The following is a 19,023-nucleotide window of genomic DNA, read 5'->3' on the forward strand; positions in this document are numbered from 1 at the left end:
TCCTGTGGGTCCATCCTTTCTGGTAGCAGGTTGGGAACCCCAATTTTGCTCTCTGTGATGCCGGGGGGGGGGGGGGGGGAAGGGGGCACCTGGTGGTGGTCCGGCTCCCTCCCCTTCAGTGAGGATCATGGGAAGCCTTTGCCACCTTCAGGGAACTGGTCTTTTTCTTTTTTGTTTTGTAAAGTTTAAAAAAAAAAAAATGAAAAAGGGAGAATCAGGCAAAGCTCTTTTCAGCTTTGAAGCGGTTGCTGGTGCTTGCTAGCTTTCACCTGTTGCTGGGAGCAAACAGAGGTGGGGTGTCTATGCCACTTCGGTCCTGCGGCTCCCGATCCTCTTTTTTTGTTAGTGTCGGCATCTATATAGTGCTCTCTGTCGAGCTGGCAATGCTGGCTCAGCTGCTGCTCCGCATGTGGGGAGCACTGTGTGCGGCTTTCTAACCTCGGCCGATGTTCCTGCTGCCTCCTCGGTGGGGAGGGCTCATCGAGGGTCTCTCGGGCAGCATCCTCCAAACAGCACAGCCTTGGTAGTTTGCTGGTTGATCGGCAAGGCACTGACTACCCTTTCTAACCTCGGCCGATGTTTCCTGCTGCCTCCTCGGTGGGGAGGGCGCAGCCCTGGTAGTTCGCTGGTTGCTCGGCAAGGCACTGACTACCCTTTCCCATTGAGCACGGGAATGGCAGCCATCTTAGAAAGTTTTGCGGCGGCTGCTGGCCGATTCAAGCCCAGAGGAGGCCTCAGGAGGGCATCCGGGGGGAAGCCTGATCTCCATGGGAAGGGATTCATGTGGACCTTGGCATTTTTCCCCGGATTTCATTCTTATTGTATGAGTCTTATATGGCCAATAGAAGCAAGAGGAGTTGCTCTTCCAGGGGCAGGTTGTTGGGGATGCCAGGGGCTATAAGGGTTCATACAGTCAGAGGTCCAGCAGTACAAAGGGCTGCAGATGACCTTTCCTCAGTCCGACCAGGGAATTGCCTCTCGGTGACCCTCCTCCCCACAGTGGCCCGGATCAGGAGGAGGAGCCTGGGAAGATTCCCACTATGGAAGGGGACGATCTGAAGGTCGTGCGCCTTTTCAGGGAGAGGAGCTAGGTCCTCTGATTCCGCATGTCCTGGCAGAGTTGGGAATAGTTGTTCTAGAGTAGGGGCCAAACCAGGACACTGGATCTAGTCATGGCTGTTTTGAGGGGCCCGCCTAGGACCTTTCCTTTTCATAGAATGGTTAAGCAGTTGATGGTCAGGGAGTGGGACGCTTCAGAGACTGTAAAAAGGTTAGCAGGGCTATGAACAAACTTTATCCCTTTCCTGAGGAGACCCTGGAGCTCTTAAAGGTGCCGAAGGTAGATGCTTCTGTATCTACAGTTACCAAGAGATTCACCATTCCAGTAGCTGGGGCGGCATCTCTGAAGGATCTACAGGACAGAAAGCTCGAGGTGCACCTCGAAAATATTTTTTAAGTCTCTACCCTGGGCATCCATGCTTCAGTGTGCAGCAGTTTTATGCTTCGAGCAAGCTTGAAATGGGTGCAGCAGCTACAGGGTGCCAAGGATCTCTCGCCCCAGGAATCCGAACAAGAGGAGCGCTTAGAAGCAGCGCTGACCTACCGAGCTGACACTTGTATGATCTTATTCGCACCTCTTCTAGGACAATGGTCTCTGCAGTATCAGCTAGAACAGTGGTCCCCAACCTTTTTTGCACCAGGGACCGGCTTCAAGCAAGACCATTTTTCCATGGCCTGGCAGGGTGGGGCAGGGGCGGGGCTTTGGTCATATGGGGGCGGGGTTATGGAGGGGGTTGGATTTTAGTGCACACTTATCATTTAATTATGACATTTATAATGTGAATGTGACTCAACTCACCATAGGTTCTCACATGCATGGCACACTGACCCATGATCGTCACGGGGCTAGATGTAAAAGTACAGTTTGTATCCACGGGAACCCCCCTGACCCACAATAATGGATGTAAAGCAGAATTATGACATTCCCCATACAACTCACCCTACAAAAAAGATATTCTGGTTCTGGTGACATCTCAGTAACAGCAACTCAAACTCCTTCTACTTCCAGGCTCAATAGCCCTACTTATGAAAAGACAGCAGTTTACCACCAATGCATGTGCTCTTGAGAAAACACAACAAATAAGACCGATACAAACGCTTACATGCTAGCAAAATATCTCATCTCGGTAACAGACACAGAACCGACCTAACATACTCCCAGGATCTGTAGTAATGCACATAAACTAATCTGCACACAGTTACACCTGTATTATGGAATACACTCAAACAGGAGCAACCCTATCTATGAAAAAGGCAACACTACAAATATTAAATCAGGTCCTAAAAACAGAACTAGCAAGCAGCTATAGATCCCCACACAGAAATAATTGTAAAACTATACTAATAAGCAGAATAAATGTTTCAAAACAGCTATGAACAGAATAACATCCAACAATTAAAAACTCATAAAAACTATTAAACATTCTCCAAACACCAATAAAATATTTCAAAAAAGCAGACATCACACAATTAAAATGGCAGTCAAGAAAAATAAACTTAAAAAGCCACCTTTACTTACCCCCTCCAGCAGCTCTCCTACTCCCCTTCCCTGCAGGCCGTGGCACACACCAGAAGCAGCAGTAGAAGCTAAGCTCTATACTTATGGTCCTCTTCCTTAGTGCCCATGTCTCTCACACACACACACCATACCAGTCATGCCCCCATGACCAGTTTCTGTCTCTCACACACCAATCATCTCCCAAACAGTCTTTGGCGCACACACACACACACACCAGTCACCTTCCTGAATAGTTTCTCTCATGCCATACACACACACACAGGCTTCCCACTCCCGTGTTCTACTTACATATATGGGCTTCTCACTCTCATAATCACTTTCTCTGTCTCTCTCTCTCTCACTCACACACACACACGCACACTCTCACCAGTCTCTCACTCCCGTGCTTGTTCTCTCCACATGCACAGGCTTCTCATTCCCATAATCACTTTCTTTCTCTCTCTCTCTCTCACACACACACACACACTCACCAGTCTCTCACTCCCATGTTCTCTTTCACATATACAGGCTTCTCCCTCTCATGATGTCTCACACACACACACCCAGGTTTCTCACTCCCATGCTCACTCTTCACATGCACAGGCTTCTCATTCCCATAATCACTTTATTTCTCTCTCTCTCTCTCACACACACACCAGTCACCTGATCTCGCTCATGCATACACACACACACAGGCTTCCCACTCCCATGTTCTCTTTCAGATATACAGGCTTCTCCCTCCCATGCTGTGTCTCACACACACCCAGGTTTCTCACTCCCATGCTCACTCTCTTCACATGCACAGGTTACTCATTCCCACAATCACTTTCTCTCTGTTACACACACACCAGTCTCTCTCATTTCCATGCTCACTCTCCACATGCACAGGCTTCTCATTTCCTGAATCACATTCTCTCACATTCACACACACCAGTCTTTTTCTCTCGCACACACCATCACCTTACCAAGCAGTCTCTCTCTCTCATGCATGCACACTCACCCAGGCTTCTTACTCCCATGCTTTCTCACATATCCAGATTTCTCACTTCCATGCCTTTTCTCTCTCTCACACACACACACACATCAGTCACCTCCCTGACTAATGTCTCACACTCTCACATACACATCAGTCATCTCCCTGAGCAATCACTTTCATTGTCTCTCACATACACACACACATCAGCTCTCTGACCAGTCAATCACACACAGGCTGGCTGGCTGCTTCTCTCTCTCTCTCTCACTCACTTCCTCCCCCCGGAGCACAAATGGGAGCTGCAGCAGCCCCCACAGGCCAAGAAAGAAGAATCCCATCGGCCGCGGGACGCTCATGCTGCTGACTCCTTTCTCAATTACCGGCTGCTTCAACTGCTCGGGGACCGATGCTGCAGCCGCCGCTGCTACTTTTCCGCTCGGCTCTTTCTCCTTCCTGCGTACCGCGTATCACTTCCTGTTCCGGGTCACGAGAGGGCAGGCGCGGGAAGAAGAAAAGGCCAGCCACGGGTGTACAGCTTCTTTTAGCACCGCTGCCGTTCCCACTGGGCTTGATCGTGCTGACAAGCCCAACGGCAGCGGGAGAGACCGGGAGCACGCGACACACCTGCCGGTGCTTGGCGGCGCTGCGGACCAGCAAAAAACTCCCACGTCCCGGTCCGCGGACCAGTGGTTGGGGACCCCTGAGCTAGAAGACTCTTGTGGTTGCGGGATTGGTCAACGGACATTTCGTCAAAGGCTCAGGTTGGAGCGCTCCCCTTTAAGGGCAAGCTCCTTTTTGGAGAGGACTTGAAGCAGTTGATAAAGCAGCTTGAAGATAAGGTGCACATGCTACCGGAAGACAAGCCTAATGGGCCAAAAGGGTTTCTCCCGGTTCGCTCTCTCTTTTGAGGCCAAATACTGAGCTACTGCAGGTGGCTCCAGGGGTTTTCAAGCAGTGTCAGCGAGGCTTTATCTGTCTCCATCTGCTGGCAGGGATGAATTAACCCAGGAGTTCTGGACTGATCCGTTGGTACTACAGGAACGAAAATTATCAGGTAAGAACCAATATTCTTTTATCCCAGGTCTTGAGGGCATTGGGAATGGAATCAGTGATGGGAATGAGTATCTGTACATCATCCGCGTAGATATAGTGAGTAAGACCAAGATCAGTGAGGAGTTGGCATAGGGGCAGAAGTTAGATATTAAAAAGGGTCGGGGAGAGAGAAGAGCCTTGCGGGACCCCATAAGTTAAATTAATGGGGTTGGATTCATGGTTGCCAATTCTGACTTTGTAATGACGGTTGTTTAGGAAGGATGCAAACCAGCTCAGGGCTATTCCTGAAATACCAATTTCAGAAAGGTGGTCAATTAGTATGTTGTGGCTGATGGTGTTGAAAGCTGAAGAAATGTCCAGCATAGCAAGGATAAACGATTGGCCCTTGTCAAGGCCTTTGAGGAGGGTATCTATAAGAGAAATTAAGAGGGTTTCCGTGTTGAAGAACTTCCGGAAGACGAATTGTGATGGGTATAAATGGTTGTGTTTCTCGAGGTGATCTGTGAGCTGCAAGTTGACCACCCTTTCCATAAGTTTGGAAGTTAGAAGGGTCAGAAGTGTCTAGGTTAGGTTTCTTTAAAATGGGTTTGAGGATGGCTTGTTTCCAAGCGGAGGGGACCAGTCCTAGGGAAAGGGAGCAATTTATAATTTCTGATATTGGTTTGGCTATTATGTCAGGGATGGTAAGAAGTGATTTTGTAGGAATGGAGTCTTCTGGGTGTGTAGAAGGCTTCATTTTCTTTAGAAGTGTTACTATCTCGGAGGCGGAGGTAGTTTCAAAGGAGTCTTAAGGGAGATGTTTGGGTTCTTATGAGTGGTGAGGGGGAGGAAGGGGGGAACTGTGAAATGCGATTGGTAATTTTGGTATGGAAAAATGTTGCTAGTTCATTACATTTGTTTTTCGCATCATAATCTGCGAAGGGGGGGGAGCAGTATTTGTGAGGTGAGACATAAGCGAAGAGGGCTTTAGCATTGTACTGGTAATTGTGGATTTTTTTGGGCACAGTAGTCTAGTTTTAAGGATGGTGGTTCTGTAGGAGTGGAGTGTGTTTATAGGTTTGCTAGCAGGGTGCGGGTGGCGCCCTTGCGCCATTTCTTTTCTTTGGCTCTTAGTTCTTATTTAAGTGATTTAAGTTCGGCTTTTTTTTTTTTTTTAATTTGAGTACTGTATCTGAGATTCATCGTGTGTGTATTTTCTTATTTTTAAAAAGCTAATTCCTATTTACCGTTTTCTGTGTTTTGTTTCTTCAGAGATCCTGGTGGCCCCTGACTGCCTCAAATCGCACTCTGGTGTTTCTTCTCCTCTGGCCGTTTTTTGTTCATTGGTTGATAAAGAAATTTCAAAGCCGAAAAAGGTGACTTACGGTTTCTGCTGAGCCGCCCAAGGGTAGCTGAGACCTGTTAGAATCGCCCAGAGACATCTGCCTTCTCTTGGCCTGTGAACAGGAGAAGGAAGAAATTGAAAAGGTTTTTCCTATCATCAGATGGTTTTTAAACATCCATTTTCGATTCAGTTTCTCCTAATGTCATAAGCTTCACAGAGACTTAATGGCTAATATGGAAAAGTGTAATGCAGAATGGAACTATATCCAAAACAAGCTAGAGAAACGGGAATGTGTTTTAATGAATCAAATCCAAGCTTATGCTGTGATATCAAAGATAATGTAGCCACCCTTAGTTTTTGTGTTAAACTCTTGAATTTTGCAGTCGCACAATCATTTATTATAGATGTCACTATAAATACTGCCCCCATCATTGACACCAGATATGAATGTACGAGCCTTTCACATCCTATGAGAAGAGCAGAGCACACTGTAGACAGATTTGTATGTAGGTGTCTCTTGCAGTTCTCTCCAGATGTGGACACTTCTGCTTTCTGTTAAGTGTCACAATAGCTACAGTCGCTGCCCTGATCACACCTAGCCCCACTGGAAGACGAACTCATTTTCTGGCCAGGTCTCCCTCGCTTTGCATAAGGAATTGGAGCCATATTGGAGCGGAGGCACTAGCATGCTATCCTACGCCGCTGGAGCAGCTTGTGCATGGGGGAGGGGGAAATATTATGCAGTGCACAGCTGTGTTGGTTTGCACATCCAGCTGTTATACTGCAGGTCTCTTGTTTGTATGTAGCATCCTTCTCTCATGAGGGACAGGAATTATGGCACAATGTGTCTGTGCTGCTGCTGGCCCGTATCAACAGCACTCAACCATTCATGTCTTGATTGTGAAGAATTAAAGACACTGTAGCAATATAAATTGCAGTGTAAATAAAACAAAATTGAGTCCAGGGTTTTTCTGCTCAAATGTGTGTCTTTATTTCCAGGAGCTTGGGTGGTGGGGGGAATTAATAGAGCTACTGAAGTGGGAAGCATTTCTGCTCAGGTGCAGAGGCCTTTATGAAATGTCCTAGCCCTTAGCTTCAATCATTGCACAAGAACAACCCAAGAGCCTGCATCTACTATATTTAATACCAGTAGCAACCGAGGAGGGGAGAAGTTTGTTTATTTATTTATTTTTTAAAGTCATGCCTTCTACCCATTGTGGGGTGGGTTGCTCAGGCTTTAGACAGTGCTTTTCTTGCATAGAAGAGCCCAGCCTGCCTCAGAAATGTTGATGGCCGTTGACAGTGTCTGAAGGGATGAGGGGAGAGGACAGCAGCAATTATGGTCCAGTTCCAAGTGGGGTAGGAAATGAATATAACCTGCCTAAGATGGTTTTGAAAAGTGAAGTGGCAGAGCTGGCTGCTGGAGACCCCCTCCCCTGCTGATTAGTAAGTTGACGGCCATAGGGTGCAATGGGAATGACCAAGGAAATAGGATGAGTGGCTGGGCCCTTCTTTGATTAAGACAGGATAGAGTTAAAAAAAAAAAAAAAAAATTGTCCAAAGATGCAGAGAAAATCCTACAAGTTTTATTGTGTAAAGGATTTGGGCAATAAAGGGTCTTTGTCTGAAGCTGGCCTCCCTCTTGGTGAATGATTTGGTTTTCCCTTGGCCCTTAATTAGTTAACAGATTAACGTTCTTCCTGTATTTAATTACCCCTTTTATTTTTCTGCCCTGTAGAGATGCGCATGTCTGAAGACCTGCCAGAATCCTCAGTGCGTGCCACGCTGTACGGTGAGCCGAGATGCAGCCCGTTGGAAGACACCAGTGCAAACTACTTGCACTGTGTGTTCAGCTCCAGCGTGGACTGGCACCCTGACAAGGGAAGGGATGGCCCAGGCTATGCTGACTGGGTAAACACACAAACAAAGCCAGTGGCTGAGAATAGACTTGAGTGCAGCAGGGGTGGCTGAGTTTGTGCATCCAACAAAGTGGCTGCTGATGCCAGAGTGCAGCCCAGTTGCTGAATTTGGTCTTGGTGCTGCAGGGCACCAGTGCAGGCAACAGCAAGGGAAAAAGCGGGTGAGGGGAGAAATACTAAGCTGCTTTTCCAAGCAGTGGGGAAAAATGCTCTCAGATACAGAATTTCCTTTTGTTCTTCCCCCCCCCCCCCCCCCTTTTTAGATTTGCCATGCGAGAGGGGAAGGTGAGTGACAGATCACACATTCCTTTTATTAAAATGGAACAGAAAGCTACTGTAGCACTGCAAGCTTTCCATGCCTGGCAAATGCCCGTTGGCCCGAGGCTCACTGGTTTAATTTTGTTTTAAAGATTGTTTCTCATCTTAAACCATAACTTAGAAGAAGTGTTGAACAGGTACCTCCAAAGCCATCCGAGATGTGTGTTTCTGTTTATTAATCCTGCACCCTCCGCCGCACACTAGAAAACCCTCATTGTTTTTCAAGCACATAGAAGGGGGAAGGCGGCTATGAAACCCTGGATTTCAGTATGCATAGGACTGGCTTAGAAGCAATAAAAGAATGGAAGCTGTGTGTGTGCGAGCGCTTTTGTTCAGAAAGCTGTAGAATCCAGTCTAGTGCCACTGCATGCAGAGCTGCTGGGGAGGAATGGCAGGACTGGAATAATGTGGTGCTGCAGGGCAGGTGTGAGTTACATTGGCAAGCCTGTGTGTGGGGTTGCTCGCTGCTGAAATAGCAGGACGGGCTACAGTGCTGGACCGAGGTACACTGCCAAAGTTGTGTGGAGGAGTCTCACTAAAGGAAACAGCAGGGGCTACTTAAAGTCAGGGCACTTGCATTTCAACAGTGTGTGGTGACAACCTGCTATTGAAATGAGCAGGTTAAAGCTGTGTTCAGGATATAGTGGGAGGTGTCTATATGTCATGTGTCTGTATTATGCTTTTCATCATATTCAGTTAAAAAGGATCCTGTTGGTTTTACTGCCTGGGTTCATCTACAGGGCAGCCTGCTGTGACTGAATCGTATTTGTAGAACAGGCTCTGCAAGGAGCTGGCATGAAATGGTTTCCCTTCTGTCGCCAGGGGCAGAGAACCTTCCTACCCCTGCAGCGAAACACGGCATGGAACAGAATCAATACTGTTTCTGAAAGGAATTGCCACATACCACTGGCTTTCGAAAATCTGCCCTGGTGCCTCCCCACAGCCAGTCTGAGCCTCAGGATAGCCAGAATGAGTATGCATAAGATCAATTTGCCTATACCAGGTGTCCTATGTATGTGTATTAATCCCACGTTCATTGGTGGATATCCTGAAAACTCAGCTGGGAAGCCCTGATATATACAGTTTATGGCTAGCGCTGTCATTCAGTAACTTATTTTATCTGATGTGGTTTTTTTTATATCAGTTTGAACTCTTCTTTAGCTGGGGTTCAAACCGGCTGCATATCTTTAGGACAGGTTGATCGAGTCCTGGTTTTACCCCATTGCATGCTGGGACTTATCCTGATTTCCCTATTGCATTCCCTACGAAAATCAAGACTGTATGCAGGGGAGTAAAACCAGGACTGGATTAACCTGTCCTGAAAACCTGGAGTCAGTTGACAACCTTATCTTCAGATTGTGTGAGAGGCAGAGAAATGAGCCTTGGTAGGGGGCTCTTGTGCACCGCTGGGCACTGCTGCTGCCAGTCCTACCTGAGGACCCCATGCCTGTAATACAAAGACCCAACCCACTAGTGTTTTTCCTTCCTCCCAGCAGCTCTTCCAGGTGGTCACCAGTCCAGAACCATCCTACTTCTGGCACAACAGAACATCCCGGCTGAGAGCTGCGGTCTCCCCCCCCCCCCCCCCCCCCCCCCCATTCTCACAGTGCATCCACAGCTTTCAGCAGCTGCCCTGCAGGCTCTGGCCTGAAGCATTTCAGCCAGACCCAAGGTGCAACTAGCACCAGGCAAACTCTAGGAAGCAATGATTTGTGAACGAGCGCAGTCGAAGGCATGTACTAGAGAACAGAAAAGTAACATTTAAATAACCCAGCAACTTCTATCTACTACTTATTCTACAGTCTTTGCACATGATAACAAAAGATTGAGAATATCACTGTTTAATTATTGTGTTTTGAAACTCATTAAGAATGATCTGCAAGTACTTTATCTGAAATGCAAGTAACGAGAACATGTTTAATAATAATTCCTTGTACGTACCCAGATCAGTCCAGACTCCTGGGTTTTGCCTCCCTTCCAGCAGATGGAGACAGAAAGTTTTGCTGACACTGTTACTTAAGCTGGTGTGCTACCTGCAGTCCGTCAGTATTTCTCTGCAGTCTGGGGAATATAAAAAAAAAAAAAGAGGGATTTTAGAGTTACTCTTGGCATTCCTACTTAGTCCTCCCTGAAGGGTGGTAGATGCTGGTGGGGCTAACCTTTCAGGTGGAGGAGTGGGCGAGGGGTTGGAAACCCCTGGGTCTGCCCAGATCCTTGACCCGCTGAGGGGGGAGATAACTGGTGGCGCCAGTCCCTCTTCTCCCTCCCCAGGTGGACAGCTGGAGCCTGCAGCTGCAAACATAAAGTTAAAAAAAAAAAAAGGCCTCTCTGTTTTTGTTTGTTTCTTTACTTGTGCCGGTTGGGTGTTTAGGTCAGTTTTCGCGGCATTCTGCGGGGACATCGGGCACGCTTAAGGTCTGCTTTTAGCGGTGCAGTTGGCTTGGGCAGCGTTTGTTTAAAAAAAAAAAAAAAAAGCTAGTGCCGCTATGCCGCCACCCGGCATGCAGTGTGTGGTATGGCGTGTGGGGAGACACACACACCTCTTCCTTGTCGGCACTTGCTCCTGCTGCGTCTCCGATGGGGAAGGCAGCTTGGGGAGCCTCGGACAGGCAACGAATTTCTGCAGGTAGTTCAGGGGCAAATGAGCAGCCCAAAAGTGTCTTCCCGATTTCGGCGGGAACAGTAGTCATTTTGTCTTCTTTTGCTGCCACGACTGATAGGGCCTGCAAGGATGCTGCCCTGCTCACGTCATTACTTATAGAAACATAGAAATGACGGCAGAAGAAGACCAAACGGCCCATCCAGTCTGCCCAGCAAGCTTCACACATTTTTTCTCTCATACTTATCTGTTTCTCTTAGCTCTTTGGTTCTATTTCCCTTCCACCCCCACCATTAATGTAGAGAGCAGTGATGGAGCTGCCTCCAAGTGAAATATCAAGCTTGATTAGTTAGGGGTAGTAGGGGAAGTAACCGCTGCAATAAGCAAGCTACACCCATGCTTATTTGTTTTACCCAGACTATGTTATTCAGCCCTTATTGGTTGTTTTTCTTCTCCCCTGCCGTTGAAGCAGGGAGCTATGCTGGATATGCGTGTAGTATCAGTTTTTCTTCTCCCCTGCCGTTAAATCAGAGAGCTATGCTGGAAATGCATTGAAAGTGAAGTATCAGGCTTATTTGGTTTGGGGTAGTAACCGCCGTAACAAGCCAGCTACTCCCCGCTTTGTGAGTGCGAATCCTTTTTTCTTCTCCCCTGCCGTTGAAGCAGAGAGCTATGCTGGATATGCGTGAAGTATCAGTTTTTCTTCTCCCCTGCCGTTGAAGCAGGGAGCTATGCTGGATATGCGTGTAGTATCAGTTTTTCTTCTCCCCTGCCGTTGAAGCAGAGAGCTATGCTGGATATGGGTTGAAAGTGAAGTATCAGGCTTATTTGGTTTGGAGTAGTAACCGCCGTAACAAGCCAGCTACTCCCCGCTTTGTGAGTGCGAATCCTTTTTTCCACATTTCCTCTTGCTGTTGTAGCTTAGAGCGATGTTGAAGTCACAGTAACCATGTGTATGTTTATTGAATAAGGGTATTATCTCCTGGCAGTAGCCGTCATTCTGGCGAGCCACCCACTCTTTATTGACGGCCTCTTGATTTTATGGATCCACAGTGTTTATCCCACGCCCCTTTGAAGTCCTTCACAGTTCTGGTCTTCACCATTTCCTCCGGAAGGGCATTCCAGGCATCCACCACCCTCTCCGTGAAGAAATACTTCCTGACATTGGTTCTGAATCTTCCTCCCTGGAGCTTCAAATCGTGACCCCTGGTTCTGCTGATTTTTTTCAGATTGAAGGCCCTCAGAGCTGTGGGGGCCCCAGGATCCTCTGCTGGGGGCGAAGGAAAGCCTGAAGCAGGATCCAGAAGAATCTGGATTTTATTTTGCTTTGCTTATGCACAAAGCTTTTTTGGCAAAAAGGGAGACTGGATGTCGCCGTCCCAAGCCACTGGACCTGCAGGAGCCAGTTATGGCCAAGAAGCCGCATTCATCTCGATCTGATGGGGTGACCAGAGTTCAGAGAGTGCTGGTGCGTCAGTTGCCCCCCAGGGAATGCTGATAATAGCTCTGAGAACTCAGAGGCTGATGATCCCCTGGTGGTAGATTCTGTCTGGGGTAGATCTTCATTTGGACGACAAAGACCCTAATGACGCACGGGATCAAGCACCCTCGGTGGAGAGAGATGATCTGAAAGTGGTCCGTCTTTTTCACCGGAAGGAATTGTGGCCCTTTAATACCTTGTGTTCTAAATGAACACAAGGTCCAAATCAGCCCCAGGCTGATTTGGACCATGACAGAGAGGATCCGGTCATGTGGGGCTTGAGGGGGCCAACCAAGAAGTTTCCTTCTCACAAGTCTGAAGGAGTTAGTGCTTCAGGAGTAGGAGACTCCAGATACAGGCTTGAAAGTTGGCAGAGCCATGGAGAAGTCCTTTTTCTGAGAACTCTTTGGATCTTTTGCGGATGCCGAAGGTGGATGCTTTGGTTTTGGCAGTGACGAAGAAGACAATTCCTGTGGCGGGATCAGCGGAACTAAAGGATATGCAGGATAGGAAGTTGGAGGTGCACCTCAAGAAGATTTTTGAGGAGTCGGCATTGGGCATTTGTGCTGCTGTATGTAGCAGTTTTATGCTCTGGGCCGGGTTGCTCTACATACAGCAATTGTAGTCCAACAAGTCGTTATCACCAGAGGACACGAAGCAGGCTGAGAGGCTGGAAGCTGTTGTGGCCTATGGGATTCCTCTCATTCTATGATGTCTGCAGTCTTCACTAGAAGACTTCTCTGGTTAAGGAGCTGGTCTGCAGATGTTTGGTCTAAGACTCAGCTGGGATTGCTTCTGTTTAAAGGAAAGCTGCTTTTTGGTGAGGACTTGGAGGAACTTGTGAAGCTTCTTGGGGAGACTAAAGAACACAAGCTGCCAGAGGTCAAGCCAAAGGTTGGCAGAGGTTTTGGATAAGGCGGTTCACTTCTCTCTCGCGGCTTGGCTTTTGAGAGGAAGCACCTGAGAGAAAAGGGGTAGCTGGAGGATGTTGTTACCACTTTCTAATAGGCAAGGAAGAAGTCCACCTCCTTGGCATGCGTGCAGGTGTGGAAGGTGTTCGATGTTTGCAAGGAGAATAGCGTGGCTCCATTTCAAACCTCTGTGGCCCACATTTTGTCCTTTTTGCAGCAAGATTTGGTAAAAGGTTTGGTTTTCATCTCTTTAAGGGTCCAGTTGGCCACCTTGGGGTGCCTTAGGGCCAAAGTCATGGGGTGCCTCTGGCTGCGTATCCAGATGTGCTCCATCTTTTGCAAGGGGGTCAAACATTTGTGTCTCCCGGTGCGAAAAGTATGTCCTCCGTGGCTCCTAAACTTGGTTCTTAAAGCATTGTGTGGGGTGCCGTTTGAAGCACTACACAGGGAGACTTTAAAGGATCTTACTTTAAAAGTCATTTTTCTGGTGACAATTTGTTCAGCTAGGTGGATTTCAGAACTGCAAGCTCTTTCGTGTAGAGAGCCTTTCCTAAGGTTTTCAGATGTGGGGGTCTCGTGCAGATCGTGCCTTCTTTCCTTCCAACGTTGTTTCCTCCTTTCACTTGAATCAGTCAGTGGAGTTACCAGCCTTTCCAAATTTGGATAGGACGGTTGCCTTGGATAAGGAATTGAGGTGTCTGGATGTGAAGTGAGCACTGTTACGATAGCTGGAAGTCACTAATAGTTTCAAAGTGTCTGATCATCTTTTCATTCTTTTGAGTGGTGCAAAGAAAGGGCAGAAAGCTTCAAAAGCGACCATAGGATGGTGGCTGAAAGAGGCCTAGTTTCGGCGTACAGTTGCATGGGTCGGTCAGTGCCTCAGGATCTGAGAGATCACTCACAGGCATAAGTGGCATCCTGGGCTGAATGTTAGTGTCACCACAAGAGATTTGTAGGGCGGCTACTTGGAAGTCATTGCATACTTTCTCCAGGCATTAGCATCAGGATGCCTAAGCACCAGAGCCTAGGAGCTTTGGTGAAAGTGTACTTCGAGTGGATCTATCGCAGTCCCACCTGTAAATTTAAAATACTCTAATTCTAACTCCCTTGATATCCTAAACTTAACTAGGAACTCATCAAAATTAAGATGAAGGCAGCAGTCCAACAGCAAGAGAGGGGACTTTCCAGGCTTTTGCATTGTGTCACATGTATGATTTTTTTTATCCACTGGTGTGAGACTGTATGTGTGCACTCAGTACAAAGAGCTCCTGGCTCGCAGGGAACGAGTCCATACGCTGGAGGCTAAAGTGGCAGACTTGGAGGAGCTGAGGCAGACAGAGAGGTACATTGATGAGACCTTCAGGGCCATAGTAGTTAAGTCCCAAATCCAGTCTGGCAGCCCCAGTGCTGTATTGGATCAGAAAGGTCTCCCAGTTGGAGAACATCACCCTGGTGTAGCAGGAAGTGATCCTGTAGCAAGGACCTCCTCTCCAGGTGATGTCTCTCTCGCACTGAGGCCAAGTCTCCCAGGGCTACTGCCCAGGAGACAAGGGTTAGGCCTGCCATCACAGTTGGTGATTCAATTATTAGAAATTAAATAGCAGGGTGGCTGGTGGATGTGAGGGGCACCTGGTAACTTGCCTGCCTGGTGCGAAAGTGGCAGACCTCACGCATCACATAGATAGGATTATAGACAGTGCTGGGGAGGTACATGTGGGCACCAATGACAGGAAAATGTGGGAGAGAGGTTCTGGAAGCCAAATTTAGGATTTTAGGTAGGAAGCTGAAATCCAGAACATCCAGGGTGGCAATCTCTGAAATGCTTCCTGTTCCAGGTGCAGGACCCCAGAGGCAGGCAGAGCTCCAGAGTTTCAAATTGTGGATGAGATGACGGTGCAGGGAAGAGGGATTCAGTTTTGTAAGGAACTGGGGAAACTTTTGGGGAAGGGGGAGACTTTTCCGAAAGGATAGGCTCCACCTTAACCAGAGTGGAACCAAGCTGCTGGCACTAACTTTTTTTAAAAAGGAGATAGAGCAGCTTTTAAACTAGACAATGGGGGGAAAGCTGAAAGTCACTCAGCAGTGCATGGTTCGGAGGAATGTATCCTTGAAGGATACTAATGAAACGGGAGAGTTAGGGCATCCCAACAGACACATTCCAATAAAAGCAAATGTAGTCCATGTACCTATATGTAAAAAAAATCACCTGAGCTAAAGATTTCCAAATTATCCCTATCAACTGATAAGCAGGTTGATAATACAAATAAAAAACACACTTTGAAATGTGTGTATGCCAAAGCTAGAAGTCTAACAAGTAAGATGGGAGAGTTAGAGTGTATAGCAGTAAATGATAAGTGACATAATTGGCATCACAGAGACATGGTGGAAGGAGGATAACCAATGGGACAATGCTATATCAGGGTACAAATTATATCGCAATGATAGGAAGGATCAACTTGGTGGGGGTGTGGCACTTTATGTCTGGGAGGATATAGAGTCCAACAGGCTAAAGATCATATAAGAGACTAAATGCTCAGTAGAATCTATATGGGTAGAAATCCCATGTGTATTGGGTAAGAGTATAGTGATAGGAGTATTCTACCGTCCACCTGGACAAAATGTCAGACAGATGATGAAATGCTAAGAGAAATCAGGGAAGCTAACCAATTTGGCATTGCAATAATAATGGGAGATTTCAATTACCCCAATATCGAATGGGTAAATGTAACATCAGGACTTGCTAGAGACAAAGTTCCTGGATGTAATAAACGACTGCTTCATGGAGCAATTGGTTCAGGAACCAACGAGAGAGGGAGCTAGTTTAGATTTAATTCTCAGTGGAACACAGGATTTGGTGAGAGAGGTAACGGTGGTGGGCCCACTTGGCAATAGTGATCATAACATGATCTAATTTAAATTAATAACTGGAAGGGGGACAATAAGTAGATCTACAGCTCTAACACTAAATTTTCAAAAGGGAAACTGATAAAATGAGGAAAATAGTTAGAAAAAAACTGAAAGGTGCAGTTGCAAAGGTTAAAAGTGTTCAACAGGCATGGACATTGTTTAAAAATACAATCCTAGATGCGTAGTCCAGATGTATTCCATGCATTAAGAAAGGTAGAAAGAAAGCAAAACGATTACCGGCATGGTTAAAAGGTGAGGTGAAAAAGGCTATTTTAGCCAAAGGAAACTATACACCAGTGAGCCTGACTGCAGTGCTGTGAAAAATAGTGGAAACTATTCTAAAGATCAAAATCGCAGAGCATATAGAAAGACATGGTTTAATGGAACACAGCATGGATTTACCCAAGGGAAGTTTTGCCTCACAAATCTGCTTCATTTTTTTTAAGGGGTTAATAAACATGTGGCTAAAGGTGAACCGGTAGATGTGGTGTATTTGGATTTTCAGAAGGCATTTGACAAAGTCCCTCATGAGAGGCTTCTAAGAAAACTGGATTACAAACTGGCTAAAAGACAGGAAACAGAGAGTAGGATCAAATGGTCAGTTTTCTCAGTGGAAAAGGGTAAACAGTGGAGTGCCTCAGGGATCTGTACTTGGACTGGTGCTTTTCAATATATATATATATATATATATAAATGATCTGGAAAGGCATATGACGAGTGAGATAATCAAATTTGCAGATGATACAAAATTATTCAGAGTAGTTAAATCACAAGCAGATTGTGATTCATTGTAGGAGGACTGTTGCGCTTCCCGGCCGCGTTGGCTCTGTGGCCAGGCCTGCTTACCTGGCGTGAACCTCTACCAGTACGGCCTCGACTTCCTGCTCTGTCTGACCCCGACTGCGTCCTCCATGGGCGTCCCCGGCTCCCTCACAGCCTTCGGCATCACAGCTCTCCTCGTGCTGGGGCTCGGCGTCGGCCCCCCCCTCCCCAGCACGCGTGCGCTCAGTCTAATTTAAAGACCCAAGCGCGGAAAGACCTCGGGTGGCGCCTGAATCTGACTTCACTCGTGCAAGGTATATATATCGTCGGTGCAGTGTGCTGCGGCAGTCAAAAAAGCAAACAGAATGTTGGGAATTATTAGAAAGGGAATGGTGAATAAAACGGAAAATGTCATAATGCCTCTGTATCGTTCCATGGTGAGACCGCACCTTGAATACTGTGTATAATTCTGGTCGCCGCATCTCAAAAAAGATATAATTGCGATGGAGAAGGTACAGAGAAGGGCTACCAAAATGATAAGGGGAATGGAACAACTCCCCTATGAGGAAAGACTAAAGAGGTTAGGACTTTTCAGCTTGGAGAAGAGATGACTGAGGTGGGATATGATAGAGGTGTTTAAAATCATGAGAGGTCTAGAACGGGTAGATGTGAATCGGTTATTTACTCTTTCGGATAGTAGAAAGACTAGGGGGCACTCCATGAAGTTAGCATGGGGCACATTTAAAACTAATCGGAGAAAGTTCTTTTTTACTCAACGCACAATTAAACTCTGGAATTTGTTGCCAGAGAATGTGGTTCGTGCAGTTAGTATAGCTGTGTTTAAAAAAGGATTGGATGATGGGGGAAACTTTTTTCGGGGCTACAATATTAAAATTAAAATCCAGTTCACAGTCTAAACCTGTTCTGTTCCGAGAGCCGGATCTAGGACCGGTCATGTATGCCTATGTTGTTGGATTCATTATGGTTTCATTTCACTATGTAATTCTATGCCTTGCATTTATGGTCATGCCTATTGTGAAATGTTCTTCTCTAATTGTGACTGAATAAAAATTATTACACAAAAAAAAAAAGGATTGGATAAGTTCTTGGAGGAGAAGTCCATTACCTGCTATTAAGTTCACTTAGAGAATAGCCACTGCCATTAGCAATGGTTACATGGAATAGACTTAGTTTTTGGGTACTTGCCAGGTTCTTATGGCCTGGATTGGCCACTGTTGGAAACAGGATGCTGGGCTTGATGGACCCTTGGTCTGATCCAGTATGGCATTTTCTTATGTTCTTATGTTCTTACCACAGCCCGGCCCCTAGCTCAGGGCCTTGCCAATTGGGTCGTACACTCCAGTGTCTCTAGTTTGCCTTCCTGCGTTCCAGTGTCTTGCTCCTGTGTCCCTTGTTCCAGTCTCTCTGTTCCAGCATCTCCTGTGTGTCCTGTTCCAGCGTCTCCTGCTCCTTCGTCTTTCCACTCCTGGTAGTACCCTCCAGACTGATCTCACGGTACTGACCTTTGCCTATTCTCTGACTACTCCTGCTCGCTGCCTGACCTGACCTCTGCCTGGAACTCCGATTACTCTTGATTGCTGCCTGACCTGACTTCTGCCTGGAACTCCGACTACTCTTGATTGCTGCCTGACCTGACCTCTGCCTGGAACTCCAACTACTCTGACTGCCACCTAGAACTTGACCTTTGGCTTGACCTGACTATGACCGGATTGACCACTGTAACCGACCCTGCTTTGGCTGACCATTCTGGACTGATACTCTGGCCTTGACCCTCGCCATACACTCAGACTCTCTCTTCTGGCCTCCTGCGACCTCTGGTCTTGCCTGTCTGGACACCGACTGTGCACCCATGTTCATGGTGGGCACTCCCTTGAACTATCTCTCTAGAAGACCCTGCGAGGCTCACCTAAGACCAGGTGGCCCATGTAATCAAGGGCTCAACCTGAGGGAACCCCGGGTTGCTATTGGCGAAGCTCCAGCTAGCCTCTGTCTTTTCCTGGTAGCAGGCGCTCTCCAGGTCCGACGGGAGGGCCTTACCAATCCTGCACCAGGCCAAAGGTCCACTCCCAGCGCAACAAGAACCTTGTGAGACTGGAAGATTGGGCATCCAAATGGCAGATGAAATTTAATGTGGATAAGTGCAAGGTGATGCATATAGGGAAAAATAACCCTTGCTGTAGTTACACGATGTTAGGTTTC

At 47.1% G+C, this 19,023-nt stretch overlaps 1 protein-coding gene across 1 annotated transcript in view; it reads left to right on the plus strand.

Annotated features, from left to right (window-relative positions):
• Positions 1-6,875, plus strand: part of ACBD4 (acyl-CoA binding domain containing 4) — a 52,325-nt gene extending 45,450 nt beyond the window's left edge. Inside the window, 1 exon segment of the mRNA XM_029572242.1 lies at positions 5,835-6,875. Coding sequence (XP_029428102.1) covers positions 5,835-5,942 — 108 coding nt within the window. The 3' untranslated portion in view covers positions 5,943-6,875.
• The last annotated feature ends 12,148 nt before the right edge of the window (positions 6,876-19,023 follow it).

This window comes from Rhinatrema bivittatum, chromosome 12 (genome assembly GCF_901001135.1).
Source record: "Rhinatrema bivittatum chromosome 12, aRhiBiv1.1, whole genome shotgun sequence".
Taxonomy (NCBI): domain Eukaryota; kingdom Metazoa; phylum Chordata; class Amphibia; order Gymnophiona; family Rhinatrematidae; genus Rhinatrema; species Rhinatrema bivittatum.